Here is an 18,918-nt window from a genome sequence, read left to right on the forward strand (position 1 = left end):
TTTTCTCCTGCTCTGCAGCTGTGAAATTAATTTCCATTAAATGCTGAGCCAAATGCTTTTTGAAATCCACTACAGCTACAGGCAGCTGTTCCAATTCATCACCTCTCTGTGTTTTAAAAAAAAGTATTTGTTCACATATCCTGTGCTCATCACCTTCAGTTCTCTCCAAGTCCTTGAGTCATCCACTAATGGGAACTGCCTCTCTCTGTTTACCCCATGTAAATCTGTCATGTACAGCTGTTGTACAGGTCTATCCAATCTCCTTTCAACTTTTACTTGATGGAGATAAAGCCAGATTGTCTGGTCATTGAGATCTTTCAATCCTCAAACTATTCTAGTGCCTGTATTAGTGGGAAGTGAAGAAATGGGTTGGGACCTTTTTTGAGACTGTTTTCAAAAAGGGTCCCGACTCAAAATGTTTACTGGATGTTGCCTGACCTGCTGGATCTCTTCAGCTTCTTATTGTTGATTGAAAAAGAGAGTTCTTCCGACTGTATTTTTAAAAATCATTGGTGTTTCTACATACAACTCTACTTCGAACAAGTAGATCACTTAGCAGTCTGTTCTTCAGTCACTGAATTATGAAACCTAAATTTCAATTAATAAAATATCTTTTCATAAAGCAGTAGAGCATACAAGTATTCTTACAGATTTTGCCACAATACATCCATTGTATATGGATCATAGGAATTCCAAGAAACAGAAAGCAGAATAACTTGTTACCATTTATTTCTTCCTGTCCAAAGATGTTGATTATTTTAAAAGTTTTATGTGTTTTACAGAATGGTAAGTTGTTCCCAGTCTACTGCATGATTTAGGTGAGGAATATGTTCATGAAAAGTCAATTAAATAAAATAACATTGGAAACTTTCCTTTGTCCATACCCTGGTTGTGCACTCCAAACCCCTACCACACTCTATATAAATTTTTAAAAAGACAGTTGCTTTGTAAATTTCCTTTAAACTTTCCCCTCTCCCTCACCTTAAAGTTATATATTTTATTGTTTGGGATCTTCACCCTGGGAAAAAAAAAGCCTTTGACTATGTACCCTATCTGTGCCTCTCATCTTAAATGCTTCTATCAGGTCACTCCTCAGCTTCCAAAACTAGAAAAAACAATCCAAGTTTATCTAATCTCTCCTAATGCTTTCTTATCCAGGTAATTTTCTGCACTCTCTCCAAAACTTTCACATTCCTTTCTTCTATGTGACCTAACCAATGCTTTATGCAGCTGCAATGCTTTGTTTACTAGTGCCCTGATTGATGAAGGCAAGCATGTTGTTGCTTAATTACAACCTTATCTACTTTTTTTGCTACTTTCAAGGAAGCAATTGATGTACCCCAGAATCAATGCTCCGAAAGGTCCTGCTATTTGCTGTATACATCCTCTTGCCTGATATTTGACATTGAAGAGATGAATTTTCCATAACTTTAGTAACCAATTCCACTAAGAGGTTCTGAGTATTTTTATCCTTAAATCCAAATATGCCAATATACAGACATTTTGACTGTTGAAGCTTCGGTGGTTTAATTCTTAAAATGAAGTGGATCAAAGGTACAGCTAGAAGTTTAGGAACAATCACTTCAAACAATGAACCTATGGTTACAATCCCATCACCTTCAGAATACCATTTGAAGGCATTTTCTTAATTAGTCCTGACAGACTACTTAATAAAGTACCTATGTGTAGGTTAATGGGGTGTAAATTGAGAGGTATAGACTTGTAGGCCATATATAAATTAAAATTTATTACTAGAAGCTGGAATTTGTTAGCAAAGGCTGAGCTCTTATTTAATGTGATTTTGTGTAATGTTTTAAAGTTTAATACATTTTAGATGCTTCAATTTGAATGATGCATATTGCAACCCCAAAATAAGAAACTTGCTGTTTTGTATGTCTTAATTGGCATTTCAGGTTCACTCCCCTTGATTACGCCTTGCTTGGAGAGCATCAGGAAGTGATCCAGTTTATGCTAGAACATGGAGCACTATCTATAGCTGCAATTCAGGACATTGCTGCTTCCAAAGTCCAGGCTGTTTATAAAGGTTACATGGTTCGTAAGGCTTTCCAGGAAAGAAAAAATCTTCTCATGAAACATGACCAACTTCGGAAAGATGCTGCTAAGTAAGTATTATGACTCAACAGTACCAAAATCAAATTCATGTTTTTGGTTTAAAAATGTAGATACATGAATAGGAAAGGGCTGGAGGGATATAGGCCAATTACCTTGGTCAGCCTGACCAAGTTGGACTGAAGAGTAATATGGCCAGTGGCAACATTGTTCCCTGAATGGTGAGAGAATCAACTTTCTCATTCAGTTGTCTGGTGACTTTTCCTGACTGGAGAACAGAACCATTGATTACTCCAGTAACCAGTGTGGTGCCTTTTACAAGAAATCCATTGTGATTGAAAAGTCACTCAGGACCTCAAGCCACAGACAAGACGGGCCTTTATTCAATACAAGCAAAAGCACAAAAAAATCAGGAGAAGGAATCTCCCAAAAACTCAAATACATCAAGATTTGTACTTCTTTTATGCACTGATCATATGTGGCAGGTGTTTAACAGCTCATCCAATGTGGCCATGACTATTTTTTATTGAAATTAGGATGTTGGTTATCTTAGCTGTACCATGCATACATATCCTATTTGGGTGCATCACTTCATGGTATGGGAGCTCTTCTATCCAAGATGGATAGAAAATGCAGAGTTGTGAACCATCACAAATCCCGCTTCCTCCCATCAACTCTATCTGCGCTTTCCACTACCTTGAAAAGCCATCACATATTAAAATTCTCATCCTATCCCAGCTATTTTCTCTTCTCCCTCTTCCCATTGGGAAGACGGTTCACACGTGTGAGATCAGGTACCACTAGATTCAAGGACAGTTTCTTTCCTGCCATTATCAGACTTCTGAACAAACCTCTAACAAGTAAAATAATATTGTTTTTGCTCTGTTTAACTAATCTCTGCCTGTAACTGTGCTCTGCAATGTGGTTTTTTTTATTTGCTCTAATATATATGGGTTGATTAGCTTAATGTTCACAAAATGAATTTTCTCATCATACCTCAGCACATACAACAATAAATTTGAACTAGAAATTTGAAGTTTAACGAAGAAGTAATTTGTGTTTCAATGATGCCAATGACCTTAAATCTAAATGACCTGGTGCTTCTAAAGCCTGTACCAATCATCTAACATATCCCAGTATCAATGGCTTTTCTCAGCCATCTGGCTGATTTCACCCTCTGTAATTCATTGATCTCACATGCGCTGATCATAGCTTAAGGTTTTGGCATCTCTAAAGGTGTTGATTAACATAGACTTTTTTTCTCTGCTGTCTCCTCATTGTCTACTTTGTTCACCTACACAAGTGGCCAACTTATCCTGGATGCTTCATGGTCATGTCTCATTTGATCTGTCCAATAATTGATCAAATATTTTCAAGGACAGGTCTATGTTGAGAAATCAATGGTGATCAGTTTCCAAATCATTAAAATGCAACCAGCTATGACAATGCAGTTAGTTTCTTGATGATCTTTATTATACCACTGCCCTATATACCGTGCCCTCCATAATGTTTCAGACTAAGACACTTTTTTCTTTTATTTTCCCCTGTACTCCACAGTTTTAAATTTGTAATCAAACAATTCACATGTTACTAAAGTGTACATTCCAGATTTTATGTAAAATTATTTGTATACATTATGGTTTGACCATGTAGAAATTACAGCACTTTTTATACATGGTCTCCTCATTTCAGGACACCAAGACATGTGAAAGCTGGTTTTTGCTTACATCAGTAATTCTTATGTCAATTATATACCATCTAACTGTGCCTGGATACACATTGTATTTGAACAAGAAAGCAATAGAAAACTTTGGCAGGGCAAGCTTGAGGTCAAGTCACCTTTCTTTGTTGTTCATACCATGCATTGCACGGTAAAGATGAGACAGCATTTCTCCAGGACTACTGAGCACTTTTGCATTAAACAGAAGTTAAAATATTAAGACATACATAATAAAAGTCCATGGTACACTATCGACATCAGTTCTGGGAATTCAGGAGCCTAATGGCTTGGAGGAAAAAAATTATTGCCCAATCTGTACATAAGGGCCCGAGTGCTATAGTACCTTCTACCAGATGACAGAAAAGAGAAAAGTTTATATGAGGGGTATGTGAAGTCCTTCACAATGATTATTTCTTTCCGTATGCATTGTGTGTTGTAGATGTCTGTCATAGGAACATAGGAAGTAGGAACAGGAGTAGGCCAAAAATGGCCCATCGAGCCTGCTCCGCCATTCAATACGATCATGGCTGATCTAATTTATGACCTAACTCCACCTACCTGCCTTCTCCCCATATCCCCTAATTCCTCTATCATGTAAAAATTTATCTAACCGAATTTTAAATATGTTTAATGAGGCAGCCTCAACCACTTCCCTGGTTAGAGAATTCCAAACATTCACTACTCTCTGGGAAAAACTATTTTTCCTCATCTCTGTCCTAAATCTACTCCCCCGAATCTTGAGACTGTCCTCTCGTTTTAGTTTCCACGGCCAGCTCAAAAAACCTTCCTACATCTATCCTATCCATACCCTTCATAATCCTATATGTTTCTATAAGATCTCCTCTCATCCTTCTGAACTCGAGCGAATAATGGTAGGAAGAGAGCCAGCAATGATCTTTTCTGCTAACTTCACTATCCTCTGCAGGATCTTATAATGGTTTTTAAATCTGAGGTGTTTTTGTTTGTATTCCAGATGCAAAGATGCACAATTTTTATTTAGATTTTGAGTTGTTGATGAACAATTTTATGTGCCATAAATTTAATTGTGTTTCTGGCATTATTTTTAAAAAATTCTTGCATAACATGAATGATAATTTACAGTTGCTATGCTTACATTTGAGAAAGCAAAATGAGATGAACTTGAGCAAAAATGTATGTTTTTTATTTTCTATTTGGCCAAATGGAATCTCATGGTAAATCTTGAACCAAGAAGTCTCTTGGGTTTCCTCCTCCAATGCTTGCCTTTTGTTTCCTAAAAGCCATGCCTTTAGGAGTATTTTGAGCCACAATATGGAAATAAAACTACCATATGCCATGATTACATAAATATCTTGAATGTTGCTGGGGCTTGACACACTAGATAACACTTATGCCAAAACATTGCCATGTGCTTTATTGGCTACTTGTACATTAAAGTTATGGAAATTTGCCAGTATCAGAGGACATCTGTTTAAGGTGAATAAAGGAAAGTAAAAAGGGGAGCTATCAGAGGCCGGTTTTTCACATAGTGAATGGTGGGTGCCTGCAGTGCATTGCTGCCGGTGGTGGTGGAGGCTGGTACATTAGGGACATTCAAAAGACTCTTAGATAGGCACTTTGATACAAGAAAAATGGAGGGTTATGGGGGAGAGGGAGGTAAAAATTTGATTGTTTGGAGTAGGTTTATAAAGGTCAGCATAATGTTGTCGGCAGAAGGGCCTGAATTGTGCTCTAAGTTTCAAGTTCCAAATCTGTAGAATTTGTCAGTAAAATTTGGAAAATCAACAAACTTGCAAAGCATGACAATTAATTATACCAATTTCTGTTCTAAATTTTTATTGGCTTTCCTGTATAGTTCATTTTTAGTATCTTCATCATACTTTATTTAAAAGGATATAAAAAGGATGAAGTTCATTGTTCTCCATGTTAGGATTCCCCTCACCATCCCCCTCCTCCCTATTTATCTAATGCACTGTTTGGGAGTACGTGTTGCTTGGCATTGCAAATGTTCACAGTGGGTCAGCAAATTGTTGAATAAAGTTGTAAAAAACTTTCATTATTGGGATATCATGATTCTTTTTCACTTGCAATGCTGTTTTATGTTGTTAGATGGGATTGCAGTTGTCCTGTTATTGTCATGTGCTCAGCATGTTGCCATGAACAAAATGATTAGACAGTACAACTCAGAATATCCAAAATCGGATTCTCTGAAATCCTCATTTATCCAAATTTTTAAAAAATTTTGGATAAATGAGGATATTGGGAAAAAAAATCAGAAATTCTCACTTATCTGAAATTTTTTCGGAGCCAAACTGGCCTCACAGGTTGAAATTAGAACAACAAATGTCCTCATTTCATGTTCCCCTTTTGACTTTTCTCTTCTTTTTAAAATATTTTTTATTGAGTTTAACATAACAATAATAAAGCAAGACAAAATAATAACATGAAATTAAAGTAAATGCTCAATATGAAAAATTTTAAATTCAATCCCTTATTATTAAATGCAATTGTCTATTAAAATAATTATACGTGTAAATCAGTTAAATATTATTATAACAAATGGCATTATAGCTTTAAAAAATCTGTGGGGGGGTGAAGGGATATTATCCAGGATAATTGTAATTAAAGCCCATAAATCCACTTATCTAAAAGAAAAAAAACCTAAAACTAATACTAATATAACCCCTCCCACTAATCAAGGCTACTTAATCAAACCACCGGAAAATACAAAGGTGCATCAAGTCGCAACCTCCAGAAGCCTGCGGATCAGCACTAGACCATCCATATCACCTAAAACTGCCAACTATGATAGTTTTCTATAAATGGGCCTCATACCTTTTCAAACTGTAACTTGTTATCTTTAATATTACACCTAATTTTCTCTAGGATGAGATATGACATTACACTGTGCATGCATTGGTGAGAGTTCATCTTTTCATTTCATTAAAACTGCTCATCTGGCTATCAATGTGCTAAAAGCTAAATCTTTCTCTTGGGATGCCGATAAAAGTTTATCCAGTTATTTTGAAAAACCAAACCAGACAATTAAAGGGCATGGATCTAATTTAATCTTAAAAATCATTTACAGAGAATGAAAAATATTATGCCAATATCTTCCTAATTTAGGACACTTGCAAAACATGAATCAATGAGGCTTCAAAAATTTTACACTTTTCACAAAATAAATCAACACCTGCATAGAAATGGGATAATTTAAGTTTAGACATATGTATTCTGTGTATCACCTTAAATTGTAATAAACCGTGCCTTGCACAAAATGAAGGTTCATTGATCAAACTAAGAGTGGAACACCGATTCTCATCTGAAAAAGTTATATTAAGATCACATTCCCAATCATCTTTAATCTTAGCTATTGGGGCTAATCTAAAATCCAATAGATCAATATAAATATGTGATATTAATCCACTATGAACAAATTTCTCTCCAACTCTCCCTCAAACTGCATGCCGCTGTCTCCCAGCTGCAAATAGTCAGAAGAATCCCTTGTCCCGGCATCATCAAGGAGAGCAACCTCCCAGATTGGAGTGCGAACCTTGGGCTTCTGGGTGGGAGCGGGACCATTCAGTGGCGTCCCCTCCCCTCCACTCCCTCCCTCCTCGGTACACTGGATGCTGACTCCGATCCCTCCCCTTGGCCTACTTCCCTGGTGTGCATGTGCATTAAACCTAGGGAGGATTTGGAGTCAGGACTCTGGCGTTGGGGCCTCCAGAGACCGGGGAAACAGGATCCTGCCTTCTCTCTAGTGAGTGTTCCAGAACACTGCAGTTTTTTTGGGACTGGGGAGACTTTAGTAGCATACTTGGCAGAATGCTGCATGAAAAGAAGAAATGCAAAGCTGACTACCTGCTTGAACAGGAAAGGGGAGGAGCTGAAACTGGTAAATGTCAGGTAAAATACCAATAAAATTCATTGGATTTTGTTACCAGATGATGGTATTTAACTTGCACTTGCACAAGGCCATCACTGAATATACTACTTGTTCATCAACAACTACTAACTTCAGAAAAGTGTGAGGATTTCCTATACAGGGATTGTTGAGAAAAGATCACCTCACATACAAAGGGTCCTTCCAGACTTCTAACTTACCCAGTTTTCATATTGATGTATATACAAGGGTTGAAAACATTTTTTTCTTTCCCCAGACAACTGTAAACACAGCAAGAAAGTGGTTTTGCCAGAATGATGCAGGGTGCCATTGATTTCACTCACATTTGAGGATACTCATCTTTTAATGTCCAGCTGTTACATTCATCAATGTATGGTTTCCTAGCTACAGTCATGATGCATTTGCTTTTCCACAGATTGCTGTGCTATTGATCTGTGAGTCTCTACACCAAATCAAAAGATGACAACAAGAGCTTTCACTTAAACAAATGACTCCAGTGTTCATCCCACAAACATTTGCAATGTTAGCTATGGAATAGCCCATTATTTTATCAGGCAAGTGTTAACACAATTCCCCATGTTCTTACTTTCTCATCATCAGTTAATGTAGGAAAACATAATATATGCCTACTTAACCACCTTATCTTGGCATCCTGATATACTACCATAATCTATATCATCTATCATGTTGTGTTGCACTCTCCCTTTCAAGAGGTGTGAACTACCTTGAAGAAATGTAAGCCACTCACACTATTGGCCATTTGCTGAGCCCCACCATGACTACCAGCCCCCCCACATCTCCATCGGGCACACAAAACTCAAAACGGTCAACCAGTTTACCTAACTCGGCTGCACCATTTCATCGGATGCAAGGATCGACAACGAGATAGACAACAGACTCACCAAGGCAAATAGCACCTTTGGAAGACTACACAAAAGAGTCTGGAAAAACAACCATCTGAAAAATCTCACAAAGATTAGCATACCCACACTCCTGTTCGGCTCCGAATCATGGGTCCTCTACCGGCATCACCTACGGCTCCTAGAACGCTTCCACCAGCATTGTCTCCGCTCCCTCCTCAACATGCATTGGAGCGACTTCATCCCTAACATCGAAGTACTCAAGATGGCAGAGGCCGACAGCATCGAATCCACGCTGCTGAAGATCCAACTGCGCTGGGTAGGTCACGTCTCCAGAATGGAGGACCATCGCCTTCCCAAGGTCATGTTATATGGCGAGCTCTCCACTGGCCACCGTGACAGAGGTGCACCAAAGAAGAGGTACAAGGACTGCCTAAAGAAATCTCTTGGTGCCTGCCACATTGACCACCGCCAGTGGGCTGATATCTCCTCAAACCGTGCATCTTGGCGCCTCACAGTTCGGCGGGCAGCAACCTCCTTTGAAGAAGACCGCAGAGCCCACCTCACTGACAAAAGACAAAGGAGGAAAAATCCAACACCCAACCCCAGCCAACCAATTTTCCCCTGCAACCGTGTCTGCCTGTTCCGCATCGGACTTGTCAGCCACAAACGAGCCTGTAGCTGATGTGGACATTACCCCTCCATAAATCTTCGTCCGCGAAGCCAAGCCAAATAAGAAGCCTATCAACAGCTTGATTTGCACTGGATGTTGTGTTGCACTCTCAAATGAGCTGACCACAGGAAGTTGTATATTACTTGCTCTGAAATCAGTGGACATGTGATCATGTGACATTGTCATCCTTGCACTCATTTTTGGGCAGTTAATTTTTGATCCTCTTAAACTTCTGGATGTTCAATATTGTAAATACACAGTTCCATGGAACAACACAGTTTTGGTCATTCTCATTTGTTGTTTTATTCCTCCTCTTGCCCACCTGTCCCCTTCTGCCTCACCATCTCTTTTTAGGGCCATTTTCAATTTTAAATGAGTAGGGTAAAGAGTGTAGACAAAATAGTACCTTCCTGCAAATATTATCTGCTGTACAAAGTCTCCCTGTGCAATTGAATTTAAGGTGAGAAAGAGAGAGGGAATCTGTTGTTTGACCCAACTTTTTGTTCTCTGGTTTGTTGTACACAGCACTATGTTGGCACTAATTATGGATAATTATCTTTCATGACTATTCTTAGTTAATGCTTCCATAAAATAAAGATAATATGACCTTGTTGTTTTGTATAGACTACCTGCTTAGCTTCAGATTTCATTTTTTTTCTTCTCATGACAAGACTTTGAGCTAGTGGGGATTGATGCTACTGATAGACATGAGAAGTAAACTGCTAGAATCTATTCCTTCTATCACAGTAAAAGAATTGCAGTCCTTTTATTTTGTGTCAATAGCTATATTTAACTGTAGCTATTTCGATTAGAATCACAGGGCTCCACCTGCCAAAAACCCGAAGTTAAGATCAATTAACTAGATGCAATTAACTAGATTAACTATCTGGTTGTATTTGTTCCCTGTTTGGGTTCTACCTTCATTGGAAGTCTTGAAAAGAGATCAGTTATCATTCTTGGAAAATTATGATGACACATTATATCAATAATTTATTGCTTGCTGGGATTTTTGTGAAACAGAATTCAACATAATTTATTTGCTGTCTGTCAACATTCTACTAATGAATTGCAAATAACAGGAACAGTAGAGTTTTTAAAATATAATGTCTTGAATTACATTTGACAAGTATTGTTACACATATGTTACTTGTGAGATACCAAATACTCTGTTATATATGATGTAACACAAATCAAAGAAACACTTTTGGAGATCGGATGCTGCATCTTTAATGCATCACCTTATTGTATTTAAATTTAGTCCTGCTGATTTCCTTTGAACAAGATTATTGTCATGTAAGGCAAATACTTCAAACATTAATATTTTTTGTGTTACATTATACCTGTGGCAAAATTTCATGTAAATAATTTGGCAAATTTTGCTTTCCAACTTGAAACTAATTCAGTTTTCAATGTTATATTGACTATTAGCTTAACTTGTTTTGAGACCAATTCAAGTTTAAATGCAGGGGTATCACACTCTCAAGCTGTTCCTCTCTCCATGGTTGTTGAACTTCTCCCCAATGTACAGTGGACAGTCAGTATTCACTAATGAGGATAAGGTATGCATATTGAACCTCTTTCACTGTAACTGATTCCACAATCTATTATAATGTTTACACCTCTTTTGCTATTTCTTTTAACAGTTGATGCAGTACTATTCTCCAATCCTCTACCAACTCAACTAATTTGGTGAATAAGCAATGTGCCAGACAGGTTTTATGAGTTTCAGGTTCATCCCTGGTTTCAGCTGAGGTAGTAATAAAGGAGAAAGGCAGAAGGGAGAAAAAGAAACTGGTATTTCTACATCTCATTGCTGTTTTATTGGCATGCTATAGTTCAAATTGAGTCCACGCTGAAGATCCAGCTGCGCTGGATGGGTCACGTCTCCAGAATGGAGGACCATCGCCTTCCCAAGATCGTGTTATATGGCGAGCTCTCCACTGGCCACCGTGACAGAGGTGCACCAAAGAAAAGGTACAAGGACTGCCTAAAGAAATCTCTTGGTGCCTGCCACATTGACCACCACCAGTGGGCTGATAACGCCTCAAACCGTGCATCTTGGCGCCTCACAGTTTGGCGGGCAGCAACCTCCTTTGAAGAAGACTGCAGAGTCCACCTCACTGACAAAAGGCAAAGGAGGAAAAACCCAACACCCAACCCCAACCAACCAATTTTCCCCTGCAACCGCTGCAACCGTGTCTGCCTGTCCCGCATTGGACTTGTCAGCCACAAACGAGCCTGCAGCTGACGTGGACTTTTTACCCCCTCCATAAATCTTCGTCCGCGAAGCCAAGCCAAAGAAGAAGAGTTCAAATTGAGTCTTGGTCATATAACGTAGAAGCAGACCCTTCAGCTCTTCATGTCAACTATAAAATGCTCATCTCTACTAATCCCATTTACCAGGATTTGGTCAGTGTTTTCTATGCCTTGATGATTCACATGGTTGTCCAGGTACTTTTTAATGTTGTATTAACCTCCACCATCCCCCTCAATCAATGTGCAACCAACCTCCAAGTTAAAAATATCTTCAGATGCCCTTTAACCCTCTTTTCACCTGAGTCTTGTGGCTTTAGATGCCTATGGTTAGGAATAGTTTCTCACTATCCACCCTATCTGTACTTCTCTTAATATAATATTTTTCTATCACGTTCCTTCAAAGCCTCCTTTGCTCCAAGAAACCTAGAGTCCTCATAACTGAAATTTTCGCTCTCGATAACATTAAGGTGAATATCCTTGAACCATCCCCAGTGCATTCACCTTCTGACCAGAACTGCATACGTTACTCAAGCTGCGGCCTAGCAAAGTTTTATGAAGTTGTACCATGCTCTCTATACTCTTCTATTGTGCCCAAGTGATGAAGGCCAGCATCACATATGTCTTCTTCATCACCTTATCAAGACCTGATATGGGCAAATCCTCCAAGACTCTGCTCTTGGGAAGAGCGTTTGAATCTCTTTCTCAGGAGACAATACAGAGATCACTCATCGAATCACATCACTATTATGGCACCAGCGACCCAGGGTCTAATCCAGTTCTGACTGTAAGGAGCTTGTGCTCCCTGTGTTTGCAAGAGTTTCCTTTGGGTGGTCCGATTTCTTCCCATGTTCAAAAGATGTACAGGGCTCATTGGTTAATTGATCACAGATTTACTTGGCAGCACAGGCTGGTGTAAAGGCCTGTTACTATGCTGTATCTCTAAATTAAAATAAAATTAAAAATGCATAATGTTCTTCAAAATCTTCTTCAGGTAATAAATGTTACCAACCCTAAGCCACCTGCTGTGAGTTCTAGATGGTTTTCATGCTGATTAGCAGATCAACTCTCCCTTCACTGCACCTGAGCTGCATTCAGTCAAACACTCCTTACACTTGCTGATAACATCTGTCAGCCTACTCCTTGTAAATTAATCTCCGAAGACTAAGAAGGATAAAGATTTCAGATCACAATTTTAGGAGAAATTGGGGTAAAATAAGAAAATTTGCAGACACCGTGATTGAAGTAACAAGCCCAAAATGTTGATTACGTATCTTTATCTTTGGGAGAAATTGTTCATTTCTGAATTCCAGTAAACTCAGTTAATAGACAGTTCTCATGAACAGAACTGTTGTGTAACCCAGGGATCTCTGTTAGTCCTTCAGGCCCTACCATTTATGATGGAAGTTCTATCCTTGTATGACTTTCCAAAGTGCATCACATTGCACTTATCAGGATTAAATTCCACCTGCCATTGCTCCACCCAACTTAATAGCCCATCGAAAATTGTTCTGTAACCTAAGACTATCCTCCTCTCTGTCAACAACACTACCAATGTTTGTGGTATCTATAAATTTACTAATTGAATTTCTTTCTTTTTAATCAATTTGTTAACATATATAACAAACACTGAGGGTCCCAACACCAAACCCTATTAAAACCACTGCTCACGGGCTTCCAACCACAACATCAACCTTTCATCGTCAGCTGCCTAGCAAACTGACAGCACAGTTTGCTGAATTGCCTTGGATCATGTTGGCTCTAATCTTTTGGTCCAACCTTGTTGTCACATGTCTTGTTGAAGATCAACTGTACTGTCCACCTCAAAATAGTTATTTGTTTTTAAAAAGTTCAAATTTGGTAAACAAGTTCTCCCGGCAAAGAAATAGTGCTGACCATCCCTCATTAATCGCTATGTCTCCAAGTGTAGATTAATCATATGAAACACAAAAGTCTGGAGTTGTAGTAAAAACACAGAAATGATGGAGAAACTCAGTAGTTCTCAAAGCATCCACATGAGGTATATAACCGGCATTTTGGACCTGAGCCCTTCTTCAAAATACGAGTAAAAAGCAGGCAGGCGTCTGAATTAAAAGAAAGGGGTTGGAGCACAGATCAACAGATAAAAGATGTTAGTTGGATAAGGATAGGACAGTAGAGGGGAAAGGTGAGAATTGATTGGAGGAGGGGGAGTTGGCTCTGTGAATGTAGAGCTGGGAGAAAGGAGGCAGCAAAAAGGAAACAAAGACAGACAGCTAGAGAAAAAGAGACAGAGGGAAAAATAGAGTGGGGCTAACAGAAACCGAAGAAGTCGTTAATGCCATCCACTTGGACGGTGCCAGACAGAATTTGTCTCCCATCCTCCTATCCATGTCCAATTATTTCCTTTTGACTGTTGGCCTCTGTTCTTCCCCTTGACTTTTTTTCAAAGTCTTCCTGCTTTTTACTGTGATGCAATGGGTTAATTAAATATATTATAAAAGGGATTAGAATTGGGTTAGCTGTTAGGTTGCGGGTATTTTACAGACGGAACAATGCCTTGCAAAGTTCAGAGAGCAGGTGCAACATGTGCAAGGACACCCCAGAAACTGAAACATTTGCAGAGAAATTTGGGCCAGATGTTTTTTTGTAAAGCCTGGAAATTGCATCATTTGCAAACTGAAACCAAAAAAAAACTGTGCCTGGAACATCAGGAGGGGAGGGACAGAGAATGAGAGAGAAGGTGGTCACCAGGAGACAGTCTGAAGAGAGGCTGGACAGAAGAGGAGCCTGCTGAAAAGGCTTCCTTTTTCAAGACAGGGCAGAGTTCTAATATGGTAGTACTCTCTGTGGAAATCAGGAGTGGCAGCTAGTCTTCCCAGTGTGGCGAAGAGGAGGTTAACTCTGTGAGAAGAACCTGGAAAGAAGACAAGTTTCTTCTGGAAGACACTCCTGTTTGAGATGTCCAACAAACAACACTCATCTCTTTGTAACACTCCCCACAAATTTCCTGCCTGGTAATTCGAAGTAAAGTACTGAAATTTGCTTGAATGTAATGACTGATTCTGTGCACAGGATTGAAGATTACTGGACACTGTAGCCTTGTAAGCATGGACAGTGGAAGATTGGCCAGTAAAAAGGACTTTCTTGAAAACATACTACACACACTTGTGCTTAGATTAGGTTGCAGTTGGGGAGGGATTGTGTAAATAACTTAAGAGTTGATAAGAAGTGTTAATCTTATTGTTCTATACTCAGAATTAAACTAATTTTGTTTAAGAAACCGTTGCTTTGGTGCATTTCTATAGCTGCTGGAATATGGGATTCACTGAACTCATAACATTATTCATTCTTTGAGGAAGGATTCAGGCCCAAAATTATATATTTTTACCTCTTACGGATGCTGCGAAAGGTGCTGAGATTCTCCAGTATTTCTGTATAGATTAATCATAATTTTCTAAGATGTTCCCTACCTCTGATATTAATCAATGGCTGTAAATACTTGGCAGCATCAAGTCCTAACTTTCTCATCTTTGCAACCAAAAAGTTTATAGTCAAAATCTTCTGTTGCAGATAACTCAGTGATTTACATGAACACCATCATTACTTAAGATTTAAAATATGACAATAAAATCCTGATTTAGATTTTCCTTTCTCTAGCAAAGACAAATGTCTTATTCAAATTAACAATGCATAAAATTCAGTAATCCTCATCTAATAAATGCTTGAAATATAAACCATAGTGTTGTTGCTCATTTCTATGCTCAAAATGAGGAATCGTGCACTTTGGGAATTCACAGCCCTTTCAAACTTAATTTTCTATTAAACTAATTGACGAAGAACCAAACTCAAGATCTTGAATTTTCTGGCCAATGCTTCGTGGGAGGACTGGGAAATCACTGATCAACCTCTTTTCCACAACTGATTTGTTGCCATATGGTTGAAAAGTTGTGCTTCATGTCGGCAACCTCTTGCTTATTTTTCATTGCAGGAAACGTGAAGAGGAGAATAAAAGGAGGGAGACAGAGTTTCAAAAGGAAAAGAGACTGGGATCTGAGTTAAAAGTACAACCAAAAGTTGGAGACTTTAATTGCCATCTTTCAGATGTTTATTCAATAAATGAATCATGCTCCCCCTCAGCCATCATTTCAGAAGGTGCCCAATTGGAGCAGAAAATTAGCGAAGATTCAAAGAACCAACATAAAAGCAGATCTGAAGAGAAATATTGGAGAAATACAGATGCTATTCAGAGTAATTCTCCAACTGCAAGAACTGGAAAAAGAGAGATGAAAAAGAGAAAAGGTGAAGTAGCTTTATCTTGAAGAAAATATATCTAACATCACATTGGCTTCATTTTTGTAGATACTAGTAGATCTTCCAAGGCGTGTCTCAGTTAATTAGAATACAAGATATTTTATGTAAGATAACATATGGTGTATTCATTTCAGATATTTGAAATTATTTGTGTTCTTATTGTTTGGTGTATGCTAGGTGTTGTAAAATTTCACCCACTTGTCCATCAAAACAAAGCAATTTTAATAAATTTCAAACATTTTCTCAGCAGCTTCACCAGTGGAACCCTGATTTAATACGAATCCAGATAAAAAGTGATGAGTTTTTGGACTCTGGCGTTGGGCTGACCTAGGAGTGCGGACCTCGGGCTGCCGCGGGGAGTGGGGTCCTTGGGCTACCGCGGGGTCCTCGGGCTGCTGCGGGGAGCGGGGTCCTCGGGCTGCCGCGGGGTCCTCGGGCTGCCGCGGGGCCCTCGGGCTGCCGCGGTGAGTGGGAACCTCGGGTTCCCAAATCCCCAATTTAGCGCAACCCTGTGACCCAAACTATCGTGTTATAACAGGATTCCATTGTATGTTTTAAACTCCTTCACTCCCTCCTAGTTAGGTTTACTGGTGGGTCCGGTTGATAAGAAAATTTTTTCTCTTTTTCTTAAATGGACAAAGGCATCTTAGGGATAGTCAGAACAGTTTTGTAAGTAGAAGGTCATATCTCACAAATCTGACCGAGATTTTTGAAGATGTGACTAAAAGGGTTGACAAGCAAAGTTGTTAATGTATAAATTGACTTCAGCAAGCTATTCAATAAGGTTCCACATAGTAGTGTTACATACACGACAGCAGCAATAAAAATGAGCCCATACGCCGTTGTACTTAAAATAATATTTTTAATTATTAATCAACAGTTGTATAACACCTACTCTAATTTAATTAACTTATCTAAACTTAACTAAATTTATATACAATTATCTAACTTTAACTATGCGCGAATATATTGGTGTGTGTAGAATACCCCAGGCCACTACATTCTCAAAGCTCAATTCTCAGAAGGCAGTTCAAAGTTCAGTTTCAGAAATTCAGTGATGACATGTGGGTTTGAAATTGATGCAACCTGCAGACTTTAAGATGGTTGAGATACACAGGCTTTGGATGGGTGAGACATGCAGCCTTAAGTGGATGTGACACCCAGGCTTTGGATGGGTGAGACACACAGGCTTTAAGATGAATTTCATTTTTAGTCGAGTGCCTTCTTTTGCATTGAGAACCCTTTTCGTAGGTCAGTCGAGTAGAGTGCAGCATTTCTTCTGCAACTTTAAAACTCTTTTTGTGGATCAGTCGAAGTGGTCTCTCATCCCTCTATTAGCAAAAGGAGGAACTCTGACATTCTGTCCATAACCACACAATGAGGCCAAGTGGGTTTCTCATTCCCACAAAAGAGGTCAAAAAGCTGTTTACTCTTGTGCTGCTTACTTAAAATGGCCTCCTGAACAAAAAGTGCACTGTCTTTTTAAGAAGCTGGTCATATGTCTTTGCACCTGGCTTCTGCGTTGACTGCAAATGAACAGTAAAAGGAACATGGTATTCAAAGCTTGCTGCTAGTTTCACAGTCACTTCAATCCTGTAGGCAGCTTGTTAAATCTATTCTCTTAGTGACAAGCAGAGATAGTAGAACGGATAGAAAGTTGGCGTCATGTAAGAAAGCAGAGGGTGATGATGAAGGTTGTTTTTTTTTAGTCATTTGCCATTACTTTGCCCATTCTCCCCATCTAAATCTCTCTGCAGCCTTCCATTTCCACAACACTACCTGCCCTTTGACCTTTCTTTGTATCATCTGCAAACTTAGCCACAAAGTCACTTATTGCATAATCCAAATTGTTACATACAACGTAATAATAAATTGTCCCAACACCAACACCTATTGAATATCACTAGTAACAAGTAGCAAACTAGAATAGGATCCCTTTATTTCCACTTTCTGTTTCCCACCTATCAGCTAATACTCTACTAATCCTGGTATCTTTCTTGCAAATTTATGGGCTGTCATCTTGTAAGCAGCCTCATGTGTAAGATCTTGTCAAAGGCCTTATGAAGTTCCAAATATACAACATCCACTGAACCTCCTTTGTCTGGTCTGCTTGTGGTTTCCACAAAAAAATTTGTTTCACCAGGCAAGATTTTCCCTTAAGGAAACCATGTTGACTTTGGCCTATTTTGTCATGCACCTCCAAGTACTTCTTAACCAATCAACTCCAACAACTTCCCAACCACCAATGTTAGATCAGCAGGTCTATAATTTCCTTTCTACTGCCTCCCTCCCTTTTTAAATAGCGGAGTGACCTTTGCAATTTTCCAATCCTCCAGAGCTATGCCAGAATCTATTGATTCTTTGAAGAACATTACTAATGCCTCCATTGTCTCTATCACTACTTCTTTCAGAACCCAAGGGTGCATTCCATCTAGACCAAAAGACATGTAGACTATTCATCTTTGCAAGCACTTTCTAACTGGACTTACCTCTCTTCTCTGATACCCTTGCAAGTCAGGTATACTGCTAATGTCTTCTATAATGAAGACTGATGCAAAATACTCATCCAGTTCCTAGCCATCTCTTTGTCTCCCATTATAATTTCTCCTGCATCATTTTTTACCGGTCCAATTTCTGCTCTCTACTCTTAATATTACCATACTTTAAAAAACCTGTTTAGTTTTTTTTATATATTATTTGCAGGGTTCCTTTCAAAATTCATATTTTCCTCCCTAATGACTTCCTTAATTGCCTTTTGTCAGCTTTTAAAAGCTTCCCAGTTCTCTATCTTCCCACTAATATTTGCTTCCTTTTATGCACTCTTTTGCTTTTGCTTTGGCTTTGACTTCTCCTGTCAGCCACAGTTGTGTTGTTTTCTTTGATTGAAATTTTTTTTGGAATATACCTGTCCTGCACCTTTCTCATTTCTCACGGAAACTCCAGCCATTGCTGCTCTTCTGTCCTCTCTATTAGTGGACCCATTGCTGTTTGTCAACTATATGAATGAGTTAGCTGAAAATGAACGTGGCATGATTAGCAAATTTGCCAATGACATTAAGGGGTCTCGTATTATAGATGGTGAAGATGATTGCCCAAAATTTCAGGAAAATTATTGGTTGGTCAGGTGTGCAGAAGATTGGCTGATGGAATTTAATTCCAAGAA

At 38.8% G+C, this 18,918-nt stretch overlaps 1 protein-coding gene across 10 annotated transcripts in view; it reads left to right on the top strand.

Moving 5' to 3' along the window:
- The window catches only part of invs (inversin), a 313,548-nt gene that overhangs the window by 223,994 nt on the left and 70,636 nt on the right, over positions 1-18,918 (top strand). For all 10 annotated transcript variants that reach the window (XR_011349882.1, XM_069913577.1, XM_069913576.1 and 7 more), the window contains 2 exons: positions 1,914-2,123; positions 15,433-15,743. Coding sequence is in view for 9 of the 10 variants with exons in the window: in XM_069913577.1 (XP_069769678.1) it covers positions 1,914-2,123; positions 15,433-15,743 (521 nt within the window). In the remaining variant the exon portion in view is untranslated. The remainder of the gene's footprint in view (positions 1-1,913; positions 2,124-15,432; positions 15,744-18,918) is intronic.

The sequence above is a fragment of the Narcine bancroftii genome, chromosome 1 (assembly GCF_036971445.1).
Source record: "Narcine bancroftii isolate sNarBan1 chromosome 1, sNarBan1.hap1, whole genome shotgun sequence".
In the NCBI taxonomy this organism is placed as follows: domain Eukaryota; kingdom Metazoa; phylum Chordata; class Chondrichthyes; order Torpediniformes; family Narcinidae; genus Narcine; species Narcine bancroftii.